Genomic DNA, 22,524 nt, shown 5'->3' with positions numbered 1-22,524 from the left:
AGACAATTTAATCAAAGATCCCATAAATGGAAACATTCGAACGTTTTAAGAACGCCTTTAGAATTTGTTCGACTGTGTACCGTCTGAGTCACAAATGATAATTTATATGTTCCACTTCTCCTTGTCACATTCCTATCTTTTTCCTCGACTGTGGATCAAGATTATCAATACATACAATTCATCACCGACTTTCTGCTTGCAATGAGTAACACCACTCGTGCTAACAATTGGCCAGATACTACACCCTCTTCTGGAACACCTGTGTTGACCCCTAGTTTTGGTTAAAAGGGACTCGTGTTGTTTATGCTATCAATGTTGTGTTATTTGTTTTTTTTTTTTTTTATTTTTCAATGTCTATGTTGTCATCAAGTGAAAGTCGTGTTTATCCATCGTACAGACACGGAAAACCTTATTTCATTTCAAAGTTTTAGTAAAATTTTAGATACTTTACACATACCAACATGTTTTTTTGGTGATCCTGATATGAATCATCAAGCTATTTAGATAATAGCACCTAGGCAGCTGGCCCTTTTTGAGCACCTGAGATCACCCCCTGTTTTATGAGGGGTTGGCGTTGCTCAATTTGTAGATTTTTCTGTAGAGATGTTTTGACAAATGCTAGTCTTTTTGCGTTTTTTTATCCATGCTGTTGTCTGGTTTTGTTTTTCTAATGATTTGTGAGTGCCTTGGTGTCTTTATATGCTGTATTTGTGCAATATTAACGGTCAATCCGATTGCCAAACCTTCTCCTTTAACAAGTGTGTTATTCTACTCATGGCTTCATCTACATTTACCATTTTCAAATTACGTTAGCAACACTTGAACTGTATAGTTAAATCGCATAATATCGCACACGGGTACTAGGAGCCATAATTTGGATGGGAACATGCAAAGAAACAACTGAATAAGCAGTATAATGACACCTATTTACACCCAGAAGGATCATTCTCTTAATGATCACACATCAAAATGTCAAGTTCAATCTTTAGTGTAACAGACCAGTTGTGGTCAAGTGGGCTCAACTCCCCTTATTAATCCATTCTTTGAATGTTACATAGTTTTCACCAGGGTCTCAGTCCTCGGTAAAAATTATGTTAGGATCTTTGTATAAGAATGAGAAGTACACCTCATGTAACCTCATGGAAATGTCTTGTTCGTGATGTATGAAAGCCTCTAAAAAGAATCTGCTGTTCATGAAGTACTATGTTTCCTTGATTGAACACTTGTTCAATTACTGTTTTCTAACCGATCACATCGGTTCTCAACAATGCCACTCCTCTATGAATACCTAAAGCAAAACTACTCTTTGTTGTGCTAAAAAATGTTTGCCCAGTTCTACCTTTCCGATTTGACAACCGTAAAAGATCACAAGTGATAATTGATACATGTCTCGGAAATCAATTAACACATTGCTGGATTGCTTTATGGAATGTCGAATCGTAGTGACAGATTTGATCTCTTCCTGAAACATTGTTCAGTGCGCACTGATATATAAAGGCGGATGGCCGTTTATTTGTCTTGGCTCTATATACGTGAAATGATGTCCAGACATACTTAATGTTTTCATTATCATCTGCTTCGAGCCTTCTGTGTTATCATTTTGTTAACTTATTTATACCATGTAAGGATAGAATTGCACAACTGACTAATTATACCAGGTTGGCATACATGAGTGCATGTCCATAAAACGGTTTTTACTAGATGTAAGTATGAAACGCATGGTGATATTTGGTTAGTGCAAGGAATATTATTAGTTACTAAGTTATAGCAATAATACGAACAGTTGTACAGGCGCGTAATATATTGGTTAAAGTATGAGAGAATATAAGAGAAATGCATATATTTCAAAGCATTAGGTTATGACAAATTAGCCAACACTGGCCAAGTTAGACTAAAAAATGCTGAAATATAGAAATGTTCGTACTATGTGACGATTCTTTAGCCGTAGTTGAACTCTTGTTGTTCTCAATATTGCCCACGACTGCTGTTGTAAAACCACCTTTACTGGTCCCAGCATGCAGTAGAAAGGTCATATACATTACGAGATGGAATAAAACAGAAACAACTTCGAAATGGATATCGTCGTATTCGCCTCAATGGAATATATAATTCGACTGCATCTAAATATTTGCCAAAACGATAATCATCTATTGTTTTTGATGACTGTGGAAAAGATTTTTGCCTACATCATGATTTTTTAACTACCTGTATGTGCAGCTTATTCACGTATCGTTGTCATACAAGCAGATTGATACGGTTGTCTGTTTAATTGTAACAACAACATAATCATTAAACAGAAGAAGTAAGCAACTGCCTTGTTCATGGCATGGCAAGCCTCAGACTGTAATTTTGTCTAGATTATTAATATGTCCTCTTCCACATGATCATAAAGAAAACTGTTCGAGAAGTTTTCATTCTAGTTAAGTCTAGCTTAAATATTGGAATAACGTCAGTATCTAAACGTGGTCCCTCGTTGTAGACTACATTACTGTAAGAATGGTATCGTAGCTACGATTTTCTATACTCTCTTTACAAATCTTTTGATGTTTGGCTTTATTATAAAAATGTGGCATGCACTTGGTATCATAGGGCACTTAGTTTTACTGAAGGTACGTCAAAACAAATCCTTTTGTAACGTTATATAAGTGATATATGTTGATTTTGATATTTTGAGACAGCCAATAGGTGGGTCTATAGCTAATATTTTTCGAAACACCCAGAACTACTACTATGCCAAATTTGGTGCTTTTATCATCAAACCCACAATTTTTTCCAATCTGCCGGACAATTGTTCAGTGGTTATCGTTTGTTGATGTGGTTCTTAAGTGTTTCTCGGTTCTCGTTTTTTATATAGATTAGACGGTTTGTTTTCCTGTTTGAATTGTTTTACACTAGTCATTTTTGTGGGCCCTTTATAGCTTGCAGTTCAGTGTTGAAGGCCGTACTTCGACCTATAATTGTTTACTACACATTGTGACTTCTATGATACATACAAGGATAATCTTTATTTTTGCAGAGATGGACAGAAACATGATTGTATTAGTTGTGCCTTTTCTTCTCCTTCTTGCTTCTGCAGCACGTAAGTAAAGAAAATTAATTTAAAGTCCTTATTCAAACAGGACGTTCCGTTTTGACGGTAAGCCGGTCGGAAGACGATCGACAGTCATGCTTGAAAATTGACGCAAATTCAAAATGCAGCACTTCACATTTTTCTTTAAAAAGAACGATTCTATATATATCAAAAGTATCACTAGCAGAAGATGACTTTACATTTAGCCTTTAAAATTAGACTGATCGCCGGGTTTGTACTTGCATGAGCAACACGACAGGTGACACATGTGGAGCAGGATCTGCTTACTTTTCTGGAGCACTTGAAATCATGGGGTTCGTGTTGTTAGTCTTTGGTTTTCTATGTTGTGTTTTGTATACTGTTTTTGTCTTTTGGTCATGTTTAGTTTTTTTATAATGGCTTTGTCAGTTTTTGTTTGACTGATGAGTTTGAATGTCCCTTTGGTATCGTTTGCCTCTCTGTTACATGTATAATGATATGTTTAAGCAAGTTGTGGACCAAAAGCAATCAACAGGATGTATTAACTGATTCATTACTTGTTATTTGTTTAACGTACAGTGTCTAATATTTCATACATATATAAGACGAGGACAAATTAACAATGTTGAAGCAGCTAATTATGTAATGTGACCCATAATTTTCGCCAAGTAATATAACTAGGGCAACTGAAGGTGAAAAAACGTATTTCATATTGCAATTTTGCCCTTGGTGTTGGTGATATCATAAGTGATCAGAAGTCACTCATCAAACAAAGGTACTTTTATTTTATGAGTCATTAGTATTCTGTTATGTCTAATTGTCGAATAACTAAGCCAAGTATTTGAACTTCGAAAAAAATCCGTTAGAACTCTGTTACTGATATGAACTGTCCCTATTTAGAGGAAGGCATGAGCATTCATAAACATGATAAATACCAATACATTTGTCTCGACGGGTGTCTGTAATGCAATGGATGTCGATGTTGCTGTCTGTCATAATTACTTTCCCTTTATTTTTATAATATAATTATGACCACTAATTTTCTAGATACTTTAGTTATACCTTTGATCATCCCGTGCCCGTCATTTCTTACTATACAGTACGGGGTTAACTTATTATTATTTATTCCTACTGCATTGAATTAAAGCGCACAAACACATTTTGATTGAATGATTAATAGATTGATTGGACAGTTCAACAGACTAGCAACCACTAGCACCCTATTCCTCCGACAAAATAGTGTTACAAGAAATACATATCAATGTATTCCTCCGACAAAATAGTGTTACAAGAAATACATATCAATGTATTCCTCCAACAAAATAGTGTTACAAGAAATACACATCAATGTATTCCTCCGAGAAAAAAGTGTTACAAGAAATACACATCAATGTATTCCTCCGAGAAAATAGTCTTACAAGAAATACATATCAATGTATTTTCTACTTATGTGTAATCACAATTTATTCGAAGGTAGATTAATTATCAATATTTTTATTTTATTTGTATATTGATCTAATATAATCATAATATTATTACTCTTGTATCTATCTTAATTAATTCACGTTGTTTTATTATTTAGCTATCGATTTAAGTTGCAATGTGCCAGTTGACCTGGTTTTTGTTCTTGATGGATCAGACAGTTTGAAAGAGTCAGAGTTCAGCGCTTCAAAACAGTTTGTACTTGAAGTCATACAAAGTCTTACCCTAGGAAAACAGAACGTGCAGGTAACCATTCATAATGCAGTGTGCATGTGCAAGTCATGATATACATGTTACGTTAATAAATCAGCACTTTAACATGACAAACTTTAAATTGTCTCATATCGAACCAAGTTCCAACATAATTCAGCAAATATATATATGACATACTCCTCGGACCTACATAGGCGATTCTGAGGAGCTATCTAATTGTTCATAGCAGTAAGCACAATAATAAACATTGGGAAATAGCTGATGTTTTGACTTGAAACCATACAACATTTGCCTAATTACATTATTTGAAATGCTTTTGTAAACGGTCGATAAGAAAGTCCTGTCAGGAACTGGGCAAACAAAAAAGAAGTGTTCCGTGAATTCAAAGTAAATGTGAAATATAAATTTTATCTGCTTCTGACTACAAGTTTAGCTTCTCTAAAAAGATACGGGGTTCTTCACAGTATACATAAACTACGTCAACATAAAACAATAATGATACGGAGTGCTTCACAGTATACATAAACAACGTCAACATAAAACAATAATGATACGGAGTGCTTCACAGTATACATAAACTACGTCAATATAAAACAATAATGATACGGAGTGCTTCACAGTATACATAAAAAACGTCAACATAAAACAATAATGATACGGAGTGCTTCACAGTATACATAAACTACGTCAATATAAAACAATAATGATATGGAGTTCTTCACAGTATACATAAACTACGTCAACATAAAACAATTATGATACGGAGTTCTTCACAGTATACATAAACTACGTCAACATAAAACAATAATAATACGGAGTGCTTCACAGTATGCATAAACTACGTCAACATAAAACAATAATGATACGGAGTGCTTCACAGTATACATAAACTACGTTAACATAAAACAAAAATGATACGGAGTTCTTCACAGTATACATAAACTACGTCAACATGAAATAATAATGATACGAAGTGCTTCACAGTATACATAAACTACGTCAACATAAAACAATAATGATACGGAGTGCTTCACCGTATACATAAACTACGTCAACATAAAACAATAATGATACGAAGTGCTTCACAGTATACATAAACTACGTCAACATAAAACAATAATGATACGGAGTGCTTCACAGTATACATAAACTACGTCAACATAAAACAATAATGATACGGAGTGCTTCATAGTATAGATAAACTACATCAACATAAAACAATAATGATACGGAGTGCTTCACAGTATACATAAACTACGTCAACATAAAACAATAATGATACGGAGTGCTTCACCGTATACATAAACTACGTCAACATAAAACAATAATGATACGCGGTGCTTCACAGTATACATAAACTACGTCAACATAAAACAATAATGATACGGAGTGCTTCGCCGTATAGATAAACTACGTCAACATAAAACAATAATGATACGGAGTGCTTCACCGTATAGATAAACTACGTCAACATAAAACAATAATGATACGGAGTGCTTCACCGTATACATAAACTGCGTCAACATAAAACAAAAATGATACGGAGGGCTTCCCGTATACATAAACTACGTCAACATAAAACAATAATGATACGGAGTGCTTCACCGTATACATAAACTACGTCAACATAAAACAATAATGATACGGAGTGCTTCACAGTATACATAAACTACGTCAACATAAAACAATAATGATACGGAGTGCTTCACAGTATGTATAAACTGCGTCAACATGAAACAATACACCGTATACATAAACTACTGCAATATAAAACAATAATGATACGGAGTGCTTCACAGTATACATAAACTACGTCAACATAATACAATAATGATACGGAGTGCTTCACAGTATGCATAAACTACGTCAACATCAAACAATAATGATACGGAGTGCTTCACGGTGTGCATAAACTACGTCAACATAAAACAATAATGATACGGAGTGCTTCGCCGTATGCATAAACTACGTCAACATAAAACAATAATGATACGGAGTGCTTCACCGTATACATAAACTACGTCAATATAAAACAATAATGATACGGAGTGCTTCACGGTATGCCTTAACTACGTCAATATAAAACAATAATGATACGGAGTGCTTCACCGTATGCATAAGCTACGTCAACATAAAACAATAATGATACGGATTGCTTCACCGTATACATAATCTACGTCAACATAAAACAATAATGATACGGAGTGCTTCACAGTATACATAAACTACGTCAACATAAAACAATAATTATGGATCGGATCTGAACACCCGTACTGTTATTTAATATATTCTCCTCTCCGGGAAATTTCCTAATTCTATATTCCATTCTAGCCAATCAAATTTTAGTCACATCATTCGGCAACCAATCAAAATGGATACTTGCTAAGTAATAAGTAATAATTTCAAGATTGCGTAATTATCGAATGAAACTAATAGCTTCGACCCGTGATGCGAAGCGGTAATTTTATACCTTTCACTAACACTGAAGGCTTGCTTCGCTGTAGCACCTGTCTCATATATTATTTGATGATTTTTGTGCAGGTTGGAGTGTTGGTGTACTCCACATTTGTTGGTGGGACTATTGATCTTGGAGCATTCAATACGTTTAACATTCTGAAGATCTTTATCAACAACTTACAGCAGCCTCGGCAAGGAACGGCGACAGATCTCGCTATCATTTCTATGCAAAACATGTTTAATAAAGCCCGTGGTATGTTGTTATTTATTTACCTTCAATTTGAAATTTAGCTAAATCTCAACTGCTTTGCTATGGGGGGATCCTAATGGTTGTAGTGCCCCCAAAAAAAATTTAAAATCATTTGATAGAAAAGATTCTATGAAATATACCATGTAACACCTTTTTTTATTGAATATAATCACAGTAAATCAACAATGTACAATCGAAATCATTGGCACGAACGTTGCGCAATGTCTGTCAAAGTTTGCGGAATTTTGCAAATATTTTATTTCAAAATGTTTACTAGTAACGTATTAGAAATGGAAAAACAGTATGAAAATAAGATGTGAAATGCTTGCAATTGAGACAACTTTCCACGAGAGACCAAAATGACTTTAGCAACTATATGACCTACACAATGAGCAACACCCATAATGCATTGCAGGCAATAACAGGCCACGAGATGACAAATTTAAAACAATTCAACCGCATTATTTATGTACTGTATTTGAAGAGTTGTTGGTGTCAATTTGGGATTTGACGGTCGCAACGCTTAATATACGGTACTCAGTCTGGTTTTCCTTAAATACAAGAATTTAGTCACTTAGTGTAAACATGTTTTATTAAAGAATTCGTCAGGTAAGAATCCTATATATTAATACCGTTAAAATAGAAATTTTGCAGCAATAATACTTCATTTCTTTAAATCATTCTGTGGACGAATTTCGAGAAATCGCAATTTAAAGTGCAAACATTCCTTTCTTGGGTCACTTTTTACATACATTCTATACATTTATTAACCTATTTCATATTGTATCTGTGAAAGTTCACTTTAAGATATTCAGATGCAGTTTATCAAGTTCTAAATGCATACAAAATTTCATCAAAATCCAAAATTTAGTCCAATTTTATAATACTTTGCCTTAAACTGTTGAAAATTTTATAATTTAGTAATCCAACCTGACCGTCAGAATGTACAGAAAATAGGAATAATATTAACTGACGGAAGGTCTACGTCACCAAACGCCACCATCAACGCAGCCAAGGCTGCTAAGAACGCTGGGATACAATTGTACGCCATTGGATACGGAACCGACGTCTTTATGTGAGTGTGTTTTATAAGGCATGTACATATATATATATATCCGAGTAAAAGTAGCGTTTCCCCACGACACTTTAACACCAGATGTAGAACATGTTCTCATCATGCTCATAGCAATATAGAAGTTAGAAGACGTTATCTTTTGGCAATTGAAGTCAGGTGATATTCTACAGCTGAATCTGTGAGTTCTGTAAATCTACTGTTTTGGTGTTTCGGTTTTAAATTATGAATTGTTTACAAGATACCATCCTCCCATAAGAAACAAGAAAGCTGACAAATGAAGACAATTTGGAGAAAAAAACACGTAGCAATCGAAGATAGCACATTGTCACATGAGGCATGCAAGATACTGCAAATGGTAGCTATTCGTCTGTTTGCTTATAAAATAAGATCAGCATCACTGTTTCGGGAACGTTTTGGAAACTAGCTGTTTATCTTCTTTATTAACAAGTTCTTAGAAGCGTACTCTTTCACTCCGTGATCCGTAAGCAAGTTGAGAAGTTTTAATGCCATATTATTTTTTTCATTTTGCAGATATGAACTTAAACAAATAGCGTCAGACTCGCAGAAGACATTGATCTTAACGAATAGTATGACGGACCAAGCCTTCTTACAGGAATTTGAAGATAAACTTAGACCACTTGTTTGTGAAGGTGATAAAATATTTAATCCACATGTAAATGAGTAGGAAAAATGTATATTACATTGTCATGGATAAGGGTCTGGATTGTGGGTCTTCCTTTCTATAATTTTTTTTTCTCTATTTGTAGACCATTTTTCACTATTTTTTTGTTTTTTTTTCCCTTATTTTCAATTCTTTTTCCACTTTATTCTCTTTTTCCCCCTTTATTATGTACTCTGTTAGTCCATTCAGACCATCATGGATTATCAGCTATGTTTGCGGGCCATCTGTATAACCTAATATTTATCAAAAAACCTGCAAAAGGGATCTTTTTGCAAGGTTGCAAATATATAAATCAAAACACTAGAGTTAAATTGTAATATGAAAGTTACAAAACAAATAAGAGTTTATGGCAAAAAAATACGAAAGCTTTAAATAAATTAACATTGTTTCACCATTTATTTAGCAGTTACAATAACAACAGAACAAATGACCACACCAGTCTTACCGACGTTACCATCCACAGAAAAACTAGTCCCTGACAGTAAGTACAAAATGTATCCCTTTCTACATCGGCGATCGTTGGATTTCGTCAGAAAAGCTGCAGAAAGATACCACTAGGTTCGTTTAGAAACACAATACAAAATGTATGTGATGTGAGAAGTGGTCGTCTTTACACTAAATCCGTTTGACTGATTGGTACTTTAGTCTGGGAGAACATGATTTATCTATTAGTTGTAAATGGCTTTGAACTAGCTTCCATTAACTGCGAGTACGCTTATGTCTGTTGCTTTTAGTTTAGTGGTTTTTGAGCCTCAAGCATCTTTTGAGTTAAGCCAAATACAACTTTTTTGTTTTCTTATGTTGTGCTGTCACACCACCGTCCCAGGTAAGGGGATGGGTTGAGTGATTACAAACATGTTTATTATTTTCCAATACTGTATGTGCCTCTCCCAAGTCGTCAGGAGCTTGTAGTACAGTGGTTGTCGTTGGTTCCTGTCTGTCATATTCGTTTTTCATACATTGTTTTGTTATAGATTATGCCGTTAGCTTTCTCGTTTCAATTAGTTCACATTTTTCATGTCGGGGCCTTTTATAGCCGACTATACGGTATGGCTTTTTCTCATTGTTGAAAACCGTACAGTGGCCTATAATTGCTTACTACCACTTCAATTTAACTCTGGTGGATCGTTATCTCAATGCCAATCATACCACATCTCCTCATTTATATACTAATGTGCAGTCGGGGACTGTACACAAATGTGCCAGTGGATATAATTATGCTCTTGATATCATATATATAGATTTAAGGGTCTGTTGATTAATCCACTGAGTGGAAGTTTACTTGTCAACTTATGCTATAAGATTTGTAAATCCTATTAAATTTCAACATTTTCAAATCTTTGTTCATTACTAAGACGCTTGTGAGTGTCGAGCTGATGAGTTTATCCATTTCCATCTGATTTTCAAGACAAGAAACTGTTGTAGGGCAGAGTAAACATCGCTCTCGCAAGTTTCTCAGTCTCATACCATAAAGTTTATACTTTAATATGACATTGACCTAAGGGAGCTACCATTTGATTTTTAGGGGGGGGGGGGGGCTAGGATGAAATTTGAAAAAAAAGGCAGGACAGGAGTTTTGAGTAAAAAAAAAGGCAGGATGAGCAACTTGGCAAAAAAAAAAAGTCAGGATAAACTAATAAAAAAAGGCAGGACCGAATAGAGTGAAAAATAAAAAGGCAGGACAGAGATTACAACTTAAAAAAATGCAGGACAGAGATTACAACTTAAAAAAATGCAGGACAAAATTTTTCATCCTAGCCCCCGCCTCCCTTATAAAAATCAAATGGTAGCTCCCTAAACTAAATATTATCTATAAAAAATAATCAGATTTCGATGTTTTCTTTCCAGAGTACTGTCCTAACTGTATGAAGGATGTTAATTACGGTTATAAACCGTACCCGGGTGATTGCACAAAATATTATGATGTCAGACCTGATGAAAATGGTGGCGCTATCCAGGACGTTAAGAAATGTCCTTTCGGAACTTTTTGGGACTCGACATACTTAACATGTCAATATACTTGGATGGTGAACTGTGTATACGGTAAGATGAGTATTTTTGTTATTATCGAATTCAAAAGGTTACGGGCTTATCAATTGTAAATTATTTTTCATTCGTTTGTAGACAGAACGCAAGTCTGACGTATTTTAAAATTATATGTTGTGCTTTGTGTACAGTTGTTTGTCTTTTGATCTTTTTCTCTTGTTGCCTTGGCATTGTCAGTGTGTTCCGAATATGAGTTTGAATGCCCTTTGGTAACTTTCGCCTCTTTTTTACAAAAAATGATTTTGTTTATGATTATGTGCAGTTATTTCTCTATCATGTTACTTTTAATAAAAAAAAAAAAATAAAAAGGATATTTTTATTTTTGTATCAGATCCATGTAGAAGTTTTTCATCCGGAACATTAGCCATGCCTGGTTTATGCAGTGGTTATTGGACATGCTCCAATTTCCGGGGAAACGCTACCTGTTGTTCGAGACCAAACCAAAGATACGTTCAGGGTGTGGGTTGTTTGGAGGATTTTTCTTGTACTACACCATGTCCAGATGATGATTCAAATAAGATTCAAGTACAAACACGTAAGTAATAATAGTGTCCGACAGGGTAGAAAGCGGAATATACAAATATGTAAACATTAATCGAAGCATATCATGTGTGGATCAAAGTATGTAGGTAAGGGATACAGGGTCTTTGATTTTCAACTTAGAAAGGGGTTCTTGGCCTAATTTTAATCGATTTTATGTGGTTTAAATATATTGTAGAATGGAAGTATGGATTCTAGTATGAACAATAACAGGGAACATATTAATGACATGCTTGGGCTCAGCAGTATATTCTTTGTTATATATAACAGTGAAACAGGAAAAATGTTTTTCTCGAACTTGCACGTGGCTATGCAACAACAAATGTTGATACTGATAACTTTTTTATTCTTTTAATACATTAAGCAAAATTAGTTTTGATTGACGACAGTTAAGGTTCTTCATTGAACAAATTCATTTGCTGATTGTTCTTGTTTCTGACATATGATGTAATATTTGCCACTGACAACCTAGTATCTGCAATCAGTCAATAATATCTAGAATGTGCTATCCAAAATAGAAAAGCAAATGGGAAATATCTCCATGATTATTTTCACTTTTCATAATAAAAAAAGAAAATATGATAAAAATTTTAACTTATTTTATTATTTGTATTATTAATAAATGTTACATTTTACAATTTTTACGGTACAGCGAGTCATAGCAAATTTCCTTAATTGTAATTTATGCATGGATTTAACTTTGGCGGTATCTTCTGATAGGCTTCTCTAAGTGTTTTTTGGGAAATGTGTGTCGTTTGGTTTATGCATTAACGTATTCTCCTATAATAATATTCCAACGTCATCTTTATTTTTCAGAATGTTACCGATATCCATATCAACCAGACCAGTCCAAATATTATGAAGAAAACCATGGTATCAACATCACACGAAGTTGTGCACCGGGCACGTGGTTTGATCAGAAAACGTGTTCTTGTTCTATAGCTTCCGGTTTGAATTCTGGCAATATACAGGGTAAAATCATGAATCTATAAATTTATGGCTTCGGGTTCAATTTCAATAAAATTAAAGGTAAATTTACATGCAATTATATTAACCTATAAATAGCTTCCCATTTCAAATCTTATTAAATCATAATAAAGATGCGACCCAACTAATCGATGTCATATGGTACTGATATAAGTTATCATCATGACTGACCAGTAGGGACACAAACAGGGGTACAGTCAACGATTCCTTCTACAAGAAGACGGTGAAATATTTGTAAATAGTAACACTGCAACTATATCTTTGCATCACTGTAGTCTTACTTTAAACCTTAACTGTCTTATACCATAACTATATTTCCATATTTGTATGTATACTGGACTCAGAAGCAAATAGTAAAATCCTATACCAGTTGACTGAACGCATTACTTCAATGTAGTTCACTCAAACTCATGAAATTGTGGATACAACGGCATCAGTTTCTGTTTTCGCGCAAATTCCTGTCCACCATTGAATTGTAGTGACATCACCAAATTCAATTCTAAAGTGAAATAATGAAAGAACCTAATCATTTATGTCAGTAAACATAATTATAATGTTTAAGGAGGACTTTCCGATTTGACTCTATATATTTATTATAATAATCAGTTTTATACTGCAAATAGAACCGTCGTGGTTGTCTTTTTCTTTAATATACATTTAGTAAAACAGTGACATTGTGTACAATGATTGACATGTCAATCAATTTCCTTAATAACTAGAGGCTCATTTGGGATAGAAAAATACACTGGAATAGGTCACTATGACAAGCTTCATAGTATATGATAAGGGCATGAAATTTGGATTAAAATCATAATAAGGATGCTTTTTATATCCAAATTATTGGAAACTTCTGAATTGATCTGAATTGGATATAAGTATTTATAATGGATGTGCTTAAAACCAGTCGTAACTGCATCAGACGTGATAGGGACATGTGTATTTTTCTATATTTAAAATATTTCAAACGGTCGGTGTACTGGATGTATAAGCTGTTCGACCCTACCACAAAAGGATTAAAGCCATCCCGCACCCCAAGTAAAAATTAACCTCGCCAATTTCAAATGAAGTTCAGCATAAGCCTCATACTTTTTTTTACATAGAATTTATATTGTATTATTTATGTGGGACTCACGTAGGCTTTTATATCTTTCAAAATGAACTGGAAATTTATGGTTTTCATTATAACTTACATTGTTGGTGTACTTTGAATATTTCTCAAACAAATATATCTCTAAAAATGTATATTTCTCAAACAAATATATCTGTATTATGTTGTTTCTTCAAACAAATATATTAATATATTTATAAAATGTATATTTCTCAAACAAATATATCTGTATTACGTTGTTTCCTCAAACAAATATATTTATAAAATGCATATTTCTCAAACAAATATATCTCCAAAAATGTATATTTCTCAAATATATATATCTGTATAGCGTTATCATCTCAAACAAATATATCTACAAAATGCATATTTCTCAAACAAATATATCTATAATAATATATCTCTACCATATATACGTATATAGCATGTTTTTTCTTCAGCAGCTGTACACTTTCCTGTGTTTGATGATCTAAGACGGGAGACAACTGTTGGTGAAGGTACAGGGGCATATATTAAACAAAAAGAGACAAATGAAATGTTTTTAACTTTTGGAAACCAGCGAGACAAGTCGATAGAGATATGGAATTCATTAAATAACGAATTACTTGAACAAAGAGCAGTATTGCTGAACGGAAAAGAGTTTTTCAATGTATGGCAGGCAAGCCGACGGCCATTATTGAAAAGTGCTTTCGTAAATGAACTACATGGCGATTCTTTTAATTTATGGGCGCCAAAAATGTTTTCCCGGAAAAGAAATGGTCGACGGCTACGAATAATCCCGAGAAATCCAAATAATGAAAGAATGTGGCAGAGATCACGTGCTCTGCTACAGTAAGACATATCGGAGGCCCCTATACATATAACTCATTTAGAATCAGGTAATTCTATTCAATGTATGTTCCAACTAACGAGGAGTAAGTAAAATACTAATACTAGTCGACGTGTTTTCAGGGATTCTTTATCCAAAATCCGTTCAACAAAAAATATTCTCTCAATGAACAATTATGCTGATTGATTGCTGTTTTACGTCCAATGACAACTATTACAAGCATACTCAGGATGAGAACAGGCTTACATAAATTATGTATAGAGTATGAACCCTTCTTTGTAATAGCTTTACTTCTACGATGAGCCAAGTTTTAACGTGCCGGTTGACTCGGAAAAAAACATATCACTCGCCTTACCTGCGCACATTTTTCTGACTCCGACAAGTTTTGCTTTTATTCGTTAATGCCCCGTCTTTTGCGGGAACCAGTGAATACATGGAAACGAAAATCTCGCTTCATTATTAAGACAAAACTGTTTCCACAAACATCAATATAATTTACAATGTATAAAAATAAGTTTAAAACATAAATATATGAAGAAGTTAAGGCAACATCCGTCATATAGCTCCAGACTCGAAGTAAATTATTTTTGTAAAGTATAGATCGATTTATTGTAGCAAAATTTAAAAAAAAATAGGTTTGAAGAAAAAACAGGCATAATAGTACATCTCATAGCACGTTATATCTCTCAACAGTATGTATAAAGGTTATAAAAATTGTGTTTAATAGTGAAGTAATTATGCAAAATGTCATGTATGCAATTATATTAAATGTTCACGTACAGTCAAATTAGGTTTATAATAACGGTTGAGTTCTGTCACAGTTGTATGGATATAATTGTTACGTGATTTCGTTTGAACCGGTCACATGTTCATGTGACTGTCTCTGGTTAAGGAAACATATAATTGGTTGTCTTCAGTAATTATATCCAATTGACAATCCTCGGGTGAATTCGGCTACTCTCCTTCGGAGGAACGGAATCGGCCGAGTTTAGACGAGTGTAATTATATCTTTAATGGGTTTTTTTACTCGACAATTTTTTTTGTGTTTATGTTTGATACGCAAGGTGATGCATTTCTCGAACTATTTAAGACCTCTTTACACGAAATACGTTGAATGTGTACTGCTTGATGCTTAAGTCTAGAAGAACATGAATATTTCATGAGTTTATGACTGATCCACAAGGTCATGCTTTTTTCGGACTGTTTATGACAGATACATAAGGTCATGCTTTTTTCGGACTGTTCATGAAGTCTTATCTTCTAAATACGTTAGGTTTGTACTGATTGATACTTTAGTCGTGGAGAACATGATTTATTTATTAGTTTATGACAGATACACAAGGTCACACTTTTCTGAGAATGTGTTATGCTGTCTGTACACTAATTGGGTTGAAAGTGTACTGTTTGATACTTTCGTCTGGGAGAACATGATTTATGTATTAGTTTATGACGGATACACAAGGTCACACCTTTTTCAGAATGTGTTATGCTGTCTTTACACTAAATAGGTTGACCGTGTACTGATTGATACTTTCGTCTTGGAGAACATAATTTATTTAATAGTTTATGACTAAACACACGGCCATGCTTTTCTCTGACTGTGTATTTCGTCTTTACACTAAATACGTTGGACGACTACTACTTAGGAAAACATGATTTATTCATTAGTTGCAATTGGCTTTAAACTACGATCATTTTTAGATTAGATCTTTGTGTCTTTTGTTTTTATATATAAATACTAGAACACCCCCGCGGGTCCATGACTGAATTAAAGTACCTATAGATATAAGAAGATGTGGTATGAGTGCCAATGAGACAACTCTCCATCCAAGTCAAAATTTATAAAGGTAAACCATTATAGGCTTTTTTTTAGCCTGGATTTTTAGTATTCGTATTGTCATTTGATAAAGTCATCCTGTTTGTAAGGTGCAGAGTTTTCTCTGCTTTCAAAATCTTTGTTTGAACCCGTCCTGGTTTCTTACTACAATAAACTTACTATAAACTAAATTTAATTTTTAACTAATTAACCAAAATTAATAGTGGTATTGGGGTGGAAGAAAAAAGACTTGTTAAATAGTGCACTATAGTGTAACATAGATTGAAACAACTACTGGAAGAATTCCAGGTTCTCTTTATAGAGAAGGAATTTACAGAAGGTAACAGGTGACATATACTATTGGTATCTGTATCGGATTCGACCCGGAACTTGTTAATTATTTGTAATATTAATTATGTGGAAAACAAAAGGGCCTGGAATGTTGTAATTTTTAAACAGCACCATTGTCCTATGTTAGTTATATATTAAGTTGAATTATTTGATTCGTTCTTTTTACGTCATGCCGGCTAACAAATAGGACATCGTTATTTTAGTACTATAGATATAATCTATTCTCTCGACTCAATGTACTATCATAAGGTGTAAAGAGGCTTTAATGAATATACACCACGTTTAATAAACTGTTAAAATTTCATTATTTAATTACCAAGAGTTTGTATGGTAGAACGTATTACTCGGAGTTTGAGTTAGAATCTTAATAATTCTGTGTGATATTTTCAGAAGCGTTCACCAAAACGTTGCAATTGGTTAACAACAGCATAAAAAATTGATATTCAACAAATGACGAGACGTAAATTTCATTGTTGGCACGAACTATGACATTCCCCATAGTCCTTAAAAATCTTAATCGACAAATGTGTTTAACTCTTATTATAATAGCGTTCCTGCTAAAGGTCTGTGGTTCTCTCCAGGCATTCCAGCTTCCTCCACCAATAAAAACGTACTGCCACTAAATAGCCAACCGTGCTGGAAGTGGCGTTAAACACCAATCAATCAATAATATGATAGCTAATGGCCATGCAAGAGAACAGTTTAGTTATTCGAATTTCAAATTAGATCATGTATTTTCAATGGTATATTAGAACGCAATGTAATAAACACAAATAGCATAGTGGGTAATACTTGATATTTTATAAGTTGTAGGGTGTGGCCCGGATGTATCTTATGAATTCAATAGCAATAGTGGTATAACAGACAGTTCTAGTAATGGCATTCTGGCAGGGTTCCTAAACGTCGTTCTAAACGGACAAACAGCGTCCTTTAGTGGAAATAGTATGTTAAACATTTGGCGGTTCTCTAATGTTGAACTCAAAAGTCGCCTGGTCATTGAATTCCAGTTTAAAACTTCCGGATCCGGTATTCAAAGCGAGGCACTAGTTTCTAACTGTATTGGAAGCGACCTTGAGGAAGCATCATTGCTGATCGTGGCTAACCGTGGGAGTAACACTGTTCTTTTTCGTACTGTAACAAACAAAGGAACAGCAGAAATATCAGCTCCATTCATAGTAGGTGTAAAAGTTCAAAAGTATAACACTTAAGATAATTATTATTACAATTAGAAAAAAAGTTAGTATATTGAGTTTGATATTGATCAAGTTGGTTTTTCGTTTTATAGATTTTCTTTTATTATTTTTATTATTATTATTATTTTAATGAAAATCGTAAATCAAACGACAGACAGAACCATATATAAATTGAATCGACCAAAAACTATTTTAGAAGTTTTATAATAATAACATCAAACAACAAAAGATACCCACCACCTCCTTTTTTTTAGTAAAATTTTCTATTGAATATAACCTTTATAAAAGTGATTGAAATAAGTCACAATTTTAACACATTTCTGAAGTCAAAAACACCATATTGTGTGAAAATTAGAATTTTATTGATTTTCAATTTTTGACATTAAAAAAAAAAAAACGTTTTTATTAAAAAAAAAAAAAAAAGAAACGGAAAAAAAAAACGAAAATTACTTTGAATTTGAGTTTTTTATTAAATTCTTGTCTCTCGACCAATTTGAAATGGACTTATCTTAGACTTTTGAATTTTTACTTTTTCGGTTGAAATCTCCAGATTTGCTACTGAACTAAAAATGTCTCTGTATACTCGGCATTAATTTCAAGGGTTTTAAATATACTAAATGTCTACAAATTTGTCGCTAAAACAAACAAAATGTGAAACTGCTTCACACAATAAGAGGTGGTGCGTTGTGTTGTTAAATATAATTATACATGTCTGTTTATTTGTGCCGTTTGTTTTTGTTCATTTTACGAAGCGATGTTTAGTTAAGAAAATGAAGGTTTAAAGATAAACGAACAAATCAGACCAAATTGAAAATTAAATCACCATGAAAATGAATGAAAAATATTGTTGAATAAATTTGACATTTTTGATTTAGAAAAGTAAAAAAAACATTTAAACTTCAATATTTTTTTTCGATTACAGCCTGGATCAATGAATACTGTAACATATATTTACAATGGTCAAAGGATGATATGTGCTGTAAATTCGGCGGTCGTTCAGACCTCTCTTACAGGTAAAAAATGTTGTAAAAATTCTTATCTTTCCTTTTTTTTTACATTTCTTGCATTAAAGTTGTAAACCAAGGAAAAAAGTTTTATAAAAAAAATCCTTGTTTGGGAAACATTCATACGAGTCGGTGTGAACGGCATGACATTTCTAGTGCATCTGGTGAAGAAAAAATGGTACCATTGTCAGTACTACAACTGGTTTGATTCCTCTGCTGATTGACTGTTAGTCCGCGAGGGTATCACCAGCTCGGTATCTAAATACTGATATTGTGTCATAAAAATTTGCTGTAACAAAATTTTTGAAATTATTTCGAATTAAGGAATACATCTTCCTCGTGCAAAGATCTGATTCCTTGCTCGGCTTTAGCTATACTCTTTGTCCTCTTTGGTTTATAACCTCTTCATTGTAAATAAGGTTTGGATTTTTAAATATTTTAGCCTCGAGCATCACTGAAGAATCATTTATTGTCAAAATGCGCACCTTGAGGTCCAAAAAATAGTAACATTAATGTCACTCTAACAATTTCAACATGGACTAGTTTTAAGAATGTTATGTCTTTTCCGATTTAGATCTGTCTCCCCATTATTCAGGCAGATGTTTCCAAAATTAAAATTCTCCTACACTTCTAGGAAGGGCATGATACTTTCTTATCTGCCAAAAAGATAAATCTTCATGCTGCTATTATTGTAACATGAACTCGAAAAACGTTAATAATTCCCTGATCGCAAGCGAAATGAATCTACACCGTGGAGAAGTTAACAGTCACAGTAGGAATTTTAGATCCTCAATGCTCTTTTAATCTTTCTATCCATGATTTAGATTATTTAACGACTGTAATATTTTAAAACTTGAAACATGTGCTTTTCTCAGTTATATGGAGATGTTGTTTTGTATTTTCATTTCCTATGTTCCACAGGTGATATTCAGATGAGGCAAACCGGTATTATCATCGGCGCTGCCAGTAAATGGGCGTCATTACAAGGAGACATGGATAATGTAAGTTAATAACAAAATTACAGCTGAGGATAAACATTTATATCAGAATTTGCTATGTTAGAATTGTTCTGGGTGTTATGTTTTCATATTACTCGTTTGTATTTTGCGCTTATTGCTACTGCTGTTTCAGTCGGGGTTTTTCTTCAGAAAAGACTTATTTGCATTTCATGCAGTAAAAACTGTTTTGAAAGGTTATCACGAGAAATTAAAATGAAATGTAAGGACAAGAACAAACCGAAGATCAGACGATATTTCAATGAAGTAAATAATGGGAAACTGTCATACTCATAAACAAACATGACTTTGAACAGGCATATATTGAATGTTACGGAGTTAAACATGCATGTTAGTGAGATCGTCAGATCGACTCAAAGCACAAAAACAACAACAAAGCACAAAAACAACTAACAAATAGACACAAGTCACAAAGTATCGAGTATAGAGTTCCCGTAGTTACTAAAAGCTTGTTCAAAACCAATTACAACTAATAAATGAAAATGTTTCAAACTAAAATATCGATCAGTACACATTCAAAGGACTTTAGTGTAAAGACGTCATAAACAGTCTAATGATTCAGGTCATATGTTGACCATAAAATTGAACAATATACAAATCATTGTATTGGTTTAAAACCTAATATTTCAGAATTGCATAACAAGTGAGGCACTGTAACGTATGCGTTAGCAAATATATAATGTATATAGGTAACAAGACTTGTGTTGATTTTCTTCATTTGATAATTGATTAAAGTTATAAAAAGTAAAATAACAAAAATACCGAACTCCAAGCAAAATTCAAAACGGAAAGTCTCTTATCAAATGGCCAAATGAAAAGCTCAAACACATCAAACGAATGGAAAACAACTGTCATATTCCTGACTTGGTATATGCATTTCCTTATGAGACAATGGTGGATTACACCGGGTTTTATAGCTAGCTAAACCTCTCACTTGTATGACAGTCGCATACAATTCCACAATATTGACAACAATGTGTGAACAAAACAAACAGAAATAATAGGTAAAAATGTCAAAAATAGAGTCATCATTGTGTTATAATCTTAATCACTATAAAAACAAACAAATATGTCAACAAAGAAAAAAAATTGTATATAGACAATATAAGCGACTTGGTACAGGCATTTCCATAAGTAGAAAAAGGTTGATTAAACCTCTCACTTGTATGTCGCATAAAATTCCAGTATATTGACAACAATGTGTGAACAAAACAAACAGACATAATAGGTAAAAATGTCAAAAGTAGGGGTACAGCAGTCAACATTGTGTTATAATCTTAATCACTATAAAAACAAAGAAATATATGTCAACAAAGAAAAACAAAATGACGTAAAGACAAAGCACAAAAGAACAAATGAAAGACAAGAATACACACAATGACCACAAACAACTAAAAAACAAAATGGCGTATAGACAATTCTATAGACATGGCATATAAGCAAAAATGAATGGCAAGAATACGAAAAAAGACCATAGCACAATAACACAATGGCGGGATGTATAAGTACCGAGCCACGCCAAAAGGATATATTACCAAAGATGGACTAAACAGTAAAGGGTAATAATTTACAAAGACAAATAAAAGAACACTATAACAAGTGATTAAGGCGATAAACAATGTCAGTACCTAGAATCTATACTTCAAGACCATCATGTATTATTTGTGAAGTTGATACGGAATACTTATCAACAAGGTCTTGATATCTTCCGATGAACTTTTTTAAAACACTGAACTTAAAAGCTCAAAGCTTTCAAATCGACATCTTTTCAACAGTATCCTCTTTGTTATTTGATAACTGCTACTATCTTAAATCCTCTGAAATAGATTCCCAGTGTTGTACGATATTAACGACTTAAAACAATTATTTTCTTATATTTTCAGTTTCATCTGTACCGTTGTATACCTGCCAGTGTTGTACCATTTCTTAGCATGTAGCTTGAGTTCTAGGACACAAAGAACCCTTTGACTTCAGCTTTAATGATAATAAACCCGTTTGTAGTTATTTCCGTACACTGTAAAGTCTAAACTGTTTAAATGTGACATTGTTTATGATGTTTTTTAAATCAAATGTTGCATAAAAGTTATTTTGTACTTTAATTTAAACAGTGTATGTTAATGAAATTCGGAGTTACTGTTATAGTAGTATCTTTACATTTGTTTAGTTTGTACCGTTTGTGTCTTTTGCACGATTCTTTAAATTGGATATCTAATGCAAGTGTCAACGAAATCAATAAGTTTGTTGATCAATGGCATTTTTGTCTCAAAGAAATCCTGACTGAGTAATGTCATTGATTCAGGAAACTTGCCTTAATGGGTGTCTTTCGACTTGTGAAATCCTGTGTCATCAAATTGCTAATGAAATCCATGTATAATAGAAATGTATCAAAGAAAATGATAAGTTAAATAATAAAACCATTTTCCAAT

General features: G+C 33.3%; 1 protein-coding gene across 1 annotated transcript; it reads left to right on the top strand.

Annotated features, from left to right (window-relative positions):
- The first annotated feature begins 3,009 nt into the window (after positions 1-3,009).
- On the top strand, positions 3,010-22,524 carry LOC127722294 (protein PIF-like). The gene is made up of 14 exons (XM_052229185.1): positions 3,010-3,079; positions 4,632-4,777; positions 7,286-7,454; positions 8,373-8,526; positions 9,058-9,176; positions 9,612-9,689; positions 11,057-11,251; positions 11,586-11,789; positions 12,611-12,766; positions 14,330-14,722; positions 17,693-18,060; positions 19,001-19,091; positions 20,004-20,083; positions 21,982-22,524. The coding sequence occupies exons 1-14, from the start codon at positions 3,019-3,021 to the stop codon at positions 22,033-22,035; spliced, it is 2,268 nt and encodes a 755-aa protein (XP_052085145.1). The 5' UTR covers positions 3,010-3,018; the 3' UTR covers positions 22,036-22,524.

This window comes from Mytilus californianus, unplaced genomic scaffold, assembly GCF_021869535.1.
Source record: "Mytilus californianus isolate M0D057914Y unplaced genomic scaffold, xbMytCali1.0.p SCAF_12, whole genome shotgun sequence".
In the NCBI taxonomy this organism is placed as follows: Eukaryota; Metazoa; Mollusca; class Bivalvia; order Mytilida; family Mytilidae; genus Mytilus; species Mytilus californianus.
Note: the sequence above shows the minus strand (reverse complement) of the source record. Positions and strands in the feature narration are given on the sequence as shown.